Genomic DNA, 8,687 nt, shown 5'->3' with positions numbered 1-8,687 from the left:
CTTTTTTTTTTTTTTTAATTTTTTAAACAATACATACTATATTTAATATTTTTGTTGAAAATTGTACTATATTTAATATTTAACTAAATGTTTAAGCACGAGAAGATTATACTTTGACATTATAATTATCTTTATAGTAATCATGTTTCATTCTGAATTACGTAATTGATATATCTTGAACATATTTTATTGTGTAAAAAGTCAAAGATTTGAACATATTTTTATGATTTATCGATCTCTCTTTAGTTGTCACGTTTGTTATTAGTTTTTTACTTTAAACAAAAAAAATTATAATATAAAACACAAAATACTTTGATAAAATTGTAAATAAATATTTGTTTTCAATTTAATTTAAGAATTAATAATCATTATCAATAATTTTATGAAGAACTTTATTCACAATAGGGCAAGCTTTTCAATTTCTTAACTCTTTTTACTTTCAATTATAAATATATATATATATATCTTAAAATAATCATCTTAAAGTTAAGATTTACCTAAGACCTTCATCTTATAATTGAGGCAATTTTTTCCTTGACTAGGCATCGACAAACTTTGTTTAGTGAAATCACCAGCAAGAATATGTGACGATGATATTATTCAATAAAGGAATTCTTCTACAAATAATTATTGAAGGAGGATTCATATGGGGAGATAATAAAATCTTATTAAAGATATATTTTTTTATACATATGAAGGCTCTGTTGAAGCTTAAGCTACACACATAACGAGAGATAACCCTTATTATTACACATTGCACAAATTGTATATATTGGAGAGCTGCTTAGAAATATAAAACCATGTTAAATAGTTCCGTTGAGAACCTTGTTGACAATGGGACGAGCTTTACACATGGCTTCTAATGCCACCACTTTAGGCATGGTGGTTCCATCACTTTCAGCCATGTCAACTTCTTTCTCACTAACTCTTTCCCATTCAAAACATTGGATCAATGAACCCAAGGTCAAGCCCACAACTCGTTGAGCCAAGCCAGCTCCAGGACATGCCCTTCTTCCTAATCCAAAAGGCATCAGCTTGTTTGATTCCCTCTCTCCATTTCCATACCTCTCAGGCTTAAAACTTGTTGGATCTTCCCATAACGTCGAGTCTCTATGAATAGCCCATGCATTGATCAATACGATCGTGTCACGTGGCACATCGTATTCGCATATCTTGCAATCAGTCGACGCCATGTGTGGGAGGAGAAGGGGAGCTGCAGGGTTCAACCGAAGGGTCTCAAAGATGATACTTTGCAAGTATTGAAGCTTGGAAACATCAGGTTCATCAATTAAATTTTCTTGGCCAATTTGACTGTCCAGTTCAGTTCTAGCTTTCTTCAACACATCTGGGTTGTTGAGTAAATTGGACATTGCCCATTCCAATGTGACTGCTGATGTATCAGTTCCGGCAAGCAACATTACCTGCACAATATGTAATTTCTACCTGTAAATTATATTCTCATAAAAATTAATTATCGTAACACAAGTTAAAAATAAACACTTTCTTCAATGGATTCTATATTTCAAATAAAGAAATAATGCAAGAGATAGGTCAACAAGTACCACAAAACTAATTAATATAAGCTCACTAAGGTTTTGTTAAAGCACCGATATGTCTTCTGTAGCTAATTACGTTTTATGTAGATAAGCCATCGAGTGGTGTCAGCCGTGGATCCTTCCAATTAATACCGACTCAAACAATCTCTCTCCACAAAATTTTGGATTTTATGAAATAAATTGACTCTGACTTGGATCGATTCCAAAGTGGTCCATATATATGGACTATTGACCTGGACCACGCATGTCATGAGCCTTGTTGAACAATCACTCATCCCTCACTAACAAATAACAATGCTATTTGACTGGGAGGAAACCATTCCGAATATATTAACAATTGCACTTGTACCGATGAAGTGGAAACGGTGGAGCACTTGTTTTTTGAATATAAAGAGAGTTGGAAAGTCTGGATGGAATGGAGTAAAGGGTGAGGCATCCAAAGGGGGCTGCAAGCTAAAGCCATACCCTTTTTCATGGAATGGAACGACTTGATACAAGTGGGTGAAAAAAGAATATGGAGATTGGCATTTTTTGCAATAAGTTGGACCATTTGGTTGATGAGAAACAAGATGATGTTCCAAGGAAAAAGTTGGGATGGGAATCAGTGTCTGGATTTAGCAAGGACAAGAGTGGCATGGTGGGCGGAAGCCAAATGGCCAGAGGAGAGTGGGAAGTTTGAGGACATCGTTAGGAAACCTAACATGGTGTTCCTCCAAAAGAGGCATCAGAAAACAACAAGGACGGCTAATTGGATAGCACCTAGGACAGGGGTATTAAAATTCAATGTTGATGGTGCGGCAAGAGGGTCACTATGTTTAGCAGAGATTGGAGGGGTGTTGAGGGACTCTGACAGTGCAATCAAGGTGATGTTCTCTAAGGCGGTGGGGGTGACTGATGCAAATACCGCAGAGGTTGTTGTTATAAAGGAGGCGCTTAAGATCTTTGTAAGTTCTAAATGGAAGGATGGACACTTGTTGGAAATTGAAAACGACTCCAGTAATACAGAGACTTGGATCAAGGACCCTGACAAATCACTCTGGAGAATGAGGAAGATTATGCTAGGCATTGAAGGACCGAAAAGGCAAGTAGGGCTTTGGAAGGTTTTAAAAGTGCCTAGAGCAGCCAACGATTTGGCAGACAATCTTGCAAAGGGAGGTGTAGAGAGAAGGGAAGAGTTCTTATGGATGAGCGATTAGTACCGGCTAATGAGTTTGGAAGAGAGTGTAATGGAGTGAGATCCTTTTTATTTGTTTTTCGACTTTAGAATTGCTTCAAAATTTTCACACTAATTTTTCCTTGTCCTAGTTAGTATTTTTGCGTGTTCCAGGGTGATGGCTACTTCTGGGGAGAGGTACATTGGAGGACCTTTCACAACGTGATCACCTGATGGGTAAGGGGATTTCTCTTGATTGTTAAAATTAAAATGGTTTCGACTTTTCGTCACATGTCAGAAAAAAGTGATAGAATAAAGAATTACAGAAAAAGAAAAGTAAGAAGAAAAGGGAAAAAGAAAGGGAATCTGTGATGTCTGTTTGGTTTCTTGTAGCGGTTATGCTAAAGAAACTCTTTGTTTCTGTTGAGATTGTTTGAGAGGATTTCTTTCCTGAGGAGAGTGGTTCTTTTATGCTCTTGCTTGAGGTTCTCGCTTTTTGTTAATCTAGATCTTGATTCCAGGGAAAGACTTTATGTGTCGAGTGTAAAGGGGCTATAAGGAGATGGGACCTTGGTTTTATGCCAAACTTCACTTGTCTTCTTTTTGATTTTGAGTTTTGCTTTGTCTCTCGGCGTTTTGTGGTTTCTGAGGTTTATTTTGTCTCAAGTTCTTGGTTCTCTCATGATCTTGTGGGTCTGGCTGCTACGTCTTGGACTGTTTTTTTCCTTGAGAGTGGTCCTGATAGTTCCTGCTCAGATCATGAGTTTTTTGTGCGTGCTATTGATTATTCAAAAAAAACAAAGCGACGAGAGAGAAAGTAAAAAGATAAAAAAAAAAGAAAATAAATAATAATAACAAAGATGAAAGCAAGAAGGGAAAAAAAGAAAAAAAGGAGGAAAAAGGAGAAAGAGAAAAAGAAAAAAGAAAAGAAAAGAAAAGAGAAAAGGAAAAAGATTCGAGAAATAGAAAAACAAAAAAACATTATGGTTTCATTTAGGGATTGACTTTCAGCTCCTTTTTCCATTTTTTTGTTTGGTTGCGACCTCGAGAGGATCGGATTTCTTTTTGTTGGTTGTTGTTGGAGGGGGGCTGCAGAAGGGAGGTGAGGGTGTTTTCGGGTTTTGATTTAGCTGTTTTATGATCTGGTTGGAATCAAAGAAAGTGAGGGTGGGTTGCTTTCGAGAGGGATTGCCCTGAGTGTTTTAAGGAGGGATGGACTTTTTGGTTCTGGTTGTTTTGATGGGTGCTGGGGGTTTTTGGTTTGGGGTGTTGCGTGGAACTACTTTTGGCAGAGAGGTTGATGAGGGAGGTTTAAGGGGATGGGGGGGTCACGATGGGCTGAGGTTTTGTGTTGCTGTGGTTTGCCTGGCATGGATTGATGGGTGGAGAGGCTTTGGTCTAGATTCGATGTGTTCCTTTATGCAGGTTTTGGTTCTGGTGCGAGTGGTCTCTTATGGTTACGATGTTTGGTGTTTTTGCGTGTAGGGGAGAATTGGTCTTACCCTCTTGTCTTTGTTTTTGAAAATGGAACTGTTTTCTCATGTGCATCTCTGTGGTTCCTCAGTTTGGTTTGGTGGCATGTGATGAGCCCTTCATTGCCTTGAGTCGTGTGGTTCTCACGGTGGTTGTTCGAGTTAGGCTCGGCTCCTTCTGGTTGGAGAAGGATGAGGGACGTTCCTCAGTTTTCTACTATGGCTCTTTGATGTGCCCCTCTTTGCTGGGACCTTTTTTGTTGTTGCTGCTCCTCGATCCTTGGGGTTTCATTTCTGTTCTTCTATTGTCAGTTATGTTTGTGGAATGCAACAAGGTTCTTAGGTCTTTCGGTTCAGTTTGGCCTTTGCTTTTGTGGAGGATCAATTCACAGATACTTTACAATTGGTCCTTGCTGTTTATAGTCTTTCTTTTCAATTGGTCCTTGTTGTGTATAGCCTTTTGTGTAGAGATTTTTTGTAAGTGTACAGTTCCTTTCCCACACCAGCTTCTATGCCATCAAAGTCTTGGACTAACAAGGCTAAAGACTTGCCATGACATCTAATGGTGAAGGATGAATATAATTTCACTTTAAAAAAAAAAAAATTGCGCACACATGCAATTTCATAAACTAAATAAAACCTTGGTGTATTGATAACATCATTAAAAGTTTTCTGAGCTAATTAATCAACTACAATTCATAGATGGGGTATAACTAAAATTGTTGCAAACTACTAATTAATTATTAATGCCTGTTTTGTCTTAATATAACTTCTCAATTTCATCAAAAAATAAAATAAAAACCATGAAATGATGAGTACGACACTAAAACAAAAGAAATTAGCTAGTTCATTAACTAGCTGAAGAAAAATTTAGCTTGCCCATGATGAAAAGTTAGTATCATTGACATATTTTATATTATTGGCTTTTGGATGTTAGGTTTGCCACGGACCCACGCCCATCTGCATTCACCATCAGTTGTCCGCTTCCACCACCAACAAAATTAGAATTCAATTTCGACTTTCATTCTTGTTAGTCAACTTCGTCTACACTTCTTATGATTTAATATTTTTTACTAATATTTTATGATTTTTTAATTAATATTTTATGAATAATTCTTATTCTTACAAGAAATTATGTTATTAATTTTGACTAGTAAAATCACATAAATATATTTAAATATAAATAGATAGGTTACTTGAATTATAAGTATTTTAATAATTTTATTGAACAAAATTAACATAAGTTAGTCAAAATGTTTTAATTGAAAGAAAAATCCACAGAGTACTAATTGATAAAAAAATTATAAAATATTGTTTTATTAAAAAAATTAATCATAATTCAATTACCTAGAGGTAATTTTTGAGCAGAGGTTGGCAACCTAGAGGAGAAAAAGAAGGAATTAACTAAATGTTCTTTCTAAAGCCAAAACTATACATGTATCTTATCCCTAGATTCAATTACCTTTTTCTTATTGAACATAAAAATTAGCATAACACTTTTGAGTATTTAATTTAATGATTTTGAATATTTAATTCAATAATGAATGCATATATTAATTACTCAGAAAAATCAGATTCCAATCTCCTCTTTTTTAAAAAAAAAAAAAGGAAAGAAAGATTAGTGTAGTGCTCCGGGTCTTACCAGAATTAGGCCTTTGATAAGTTGATCAGTGTAGTAGTCAGGCTCAGTTTGTTGCAAAGAAAGAAGATGATCAATCATAGTATTCCCTTGCCTCTTAGCTCGAACCTCATCAATCAACTTTTGCAGGAACCGATCCATCCTCTCTCCAAGATTCATCAATTTTTTCAGGTAACTCCTTCCACCAATCCAATTCAAAATGGGCAAAAAATCCCCTGGATGGGCAACTCCTCCACTCGCCAAAGACTCCTTCATTAGCTCCCTAAATTCCTTTGCCTCGCCTTCGTCCGTCACACTGTCCCCGCCATAGTACCTCTTCCCTGCTACCATTCTCATAATATTATTGAAAGTTAAGTCGACAAACAGAGATCTTAACTCCACCTTGGTAAATTCTTGTCCAGAATTATCATCACTCGATAGTTTCAGCAACAGTCGCTTGACTTCATCTTTTCTAATGCTTAGAAAGGCGTTCAAGCGACTGGATGAGAAGATTTCGATAGCACTAATCCGACGAAGGTTGCGCCAATGATCACCGTAGGGTGAGCCAACGACCGTGCTCCAATTGTACCCAAGGTACTTGCCTATGAGTAACTTGGGGCGGTTAGCTAGAACGATGTCGTTTTTGGCGAAGCATTCCCCAGCTGCTGTTGGTGACGATACTACAACTACGAGGCGGGAGCCGAACCGAAGGGAGAAAATCGGGCCATATTTTTGGGAAAGACTATGGTAAAAGCGATGGATGGGTCTCTTTATAAGGTGGAGGTGGCCGAGAAAAGGAAGAGAAGGTGGACTTGGAGGAAGGTTTTGTTTGGAAGTTTTGATTTGAAACAACAACTTGAAGCAAAAGAGAAGAAGGATAAGAGAAAGAGATGAGTAAAGGATAGTTGATGCTGGTTCCATGTTTAAAATCTTGAGCTCACATATGAAGAGGAATTTTCTTTTCTTTGGTAGTATGGAAGGAATGAAAAGAGCTTGGTTTGTACATGTATATATATAGAGGTAAAAACGTTTTTCATGATTTAATCTAGAAATTAAGGAAAGGACATAAGATAGTTGTTGACATCTCATTTTGTCCGAAATATCTTGTTAATAAATTAAAAAAATAAAAAAAAATTAAAAATAACTTAAAAAATATTAATATAATATTTAAAAAGCCTCCAAAGTCCAAATTATATATATTCAAAAAATTTTAAATAAATTTTTATTTTTATTTCATTCCATACATGTGTTGAGATGTGGGTGGATGAGGAGGTCTTATAAATGTTTTGTTGGGCTGTATCTATCTTTTGGATAGTTGATTCTAGTTCCATGTGTACAATTTTGCCAATTTCTTTTTGGAGTTCAATTTGAAGAGGATATGGAAGGAAAAGAAAAGAGCATGTTCTGTAAACTGTATAGAGAGGGGAAAACGTTATTAATGATTTAATCTAGATGTTATTTTTTCAGAAAAGTTGGTATAATTTAAAATTGAATTTGTCATATGCGTACTAGAGTTTTTTTTTTTTCTGAGACTTTAATATGTCTTATTGGGTTTTTCTATCATATCTATGCATAAAAGAAAAAGTAGACATAATATTTTAAAAAGTTCTAAATTATTAAACAAAATTCAAATAAGTCTTTAGATTTTTATTACGTTCAATCAAATCCTTATATATTTATTTGGAATCAAATAAATTTTTATATTTTTATTTTAAGTTAAATAAGCCTTTATTACCAATAATTAATTTAGTCAAAATGTTATTTATCATTTTATTTGGCGTGATGCTGACGTGGTATATTAACATATCATAATTGATGATAACATGACATATTAGTTTGGCATGATAACATGGTCATATGATATTTTTTTACTCTCCACATCAACGTCATGTACTAGGGGTGAGCAAATTGGTGGATTGGATGGTTTGGTCCACCATACCTAAGGACCAAATGGACCAATTATTTTTAAAAAATTGACCAAAATCGATCAAATATAATGAAAGATCAAATCGATCAAACATAGAATTAGTTTAGTTGGTCCGATTTTGAACCAATGGACTAAAATTTTATCACTTTTTTTTTACAAATTATAATATTAAAACTTATAAACTTCATCTATAATTATATATATATATATATATATATGAAACTAATTATATAACTTATATGTTATACTGTTTTATATCAAAGTTTGTATAAATAATAACTAATTATAAACAATATGTTATAAAATCTAAGGTGAGAGCTTAAAACTTATTAAGCGTAATCATATAAATAAAATTTATTATAAGTTATAGTAATACTTATGCATAAATTAAATATATGTATATATATAATATATGTCACGACCCGGTACTCCCCTCGAGCCCGTGACAACCGCCGCGGTGTTCCGGTAGACACTTATTGCCCGAAATGTCAACCCGAAACCCCGCAAGGCTTTACTATCAGTTTCTTTGTTCCCTTGTGAGCAACCATTGTCAAATATCGTGTTCTAAAAGATTTTAAACTGTTTCCAACTTTAAACAAATAAAATATTAATTTTTCGTCTCACAAGGGTATTTTGGTCATTTTTCTCAAAAATTTCGAAAATGGCTAAAACGTAATATACAAGTACAAAACACATAATTCATATTCAAAATGAGTTTAAAAGTCTAAAATCTTCATTTAAAACGAAATTATGGTTATTTGAATATAATAAGAAAATAAAAGAAATATTAAGTAAAATATTCTATTTTCTTATAAAACAATATTTATAGAGTTATACGTGAATAATTTTTATAGCGTAAAAGCTAAATAAATTTATACATACTTAAATACAGTAAGCCAAAATATTTAATTTAATTTACAATAACAAGAGTGCCCCCGAATAAACAAAAGTAAAGAGGACT

The 8,687-nt window shown here is 34.3% G+C and overlaps 1 protein-coding gene across 1 annotated transcript; it reads right to left on the bottom strand.

Annotated features, from left to right (window-relative positions):
- Window positions 642–6,720, bottom strand: LOC18601853 (cytochrome P450 81D11). Its single transcript, XM_018120000.1, has 2 exons — window positions 5,824–6,720; window positions 642–1,421 (listed from the first exon to the last, which is right to left on the bottom strand). Exons 1-2 carry the CDS (start codon window positions 6,718–6,720, stop codon window positions 804–806), a joined length of 1,515 nt encoding a protein of 504 aa, XP_017975489.1. The 3' UTR covers window positions 642–803.

This window comes from Theobroma cacao, chromosome 4, assembly GCF_000208745.1.
Source record: "Theobroma cacao cultivar B97-61/B2 chromosome 4, Criollo_cocoa_genome_V2, whole genome shotgun sequence".
Lineage (NCBI taxonomy): Eukaryota > Viridiplantae > Streptophyta > Magnoliopsida > Malvales > Malvaceae > Theobroma > Theobroma cacao.
This window is presented reverse-complemented; position numbering and strand designations above follow the sequence as displayed.

Excerpts from the sequence above, each read along its gene's own strand:
- LOC18601853 (XM_018120000.1), bottom strand. The coding sequence starts at position 6,720 with ATGGAACCAGCATCAACTATCCTTTACTCATCTCTTTCTCTTATCCTT. Across the intron at positions 1,422-5,823 it reads TTATCAAAGGCCTAATTCTG|GTAATGTTGCTTGCCGGAAC; the intron begins GTAAGACCCGGA and ends CATATTGTGCAG.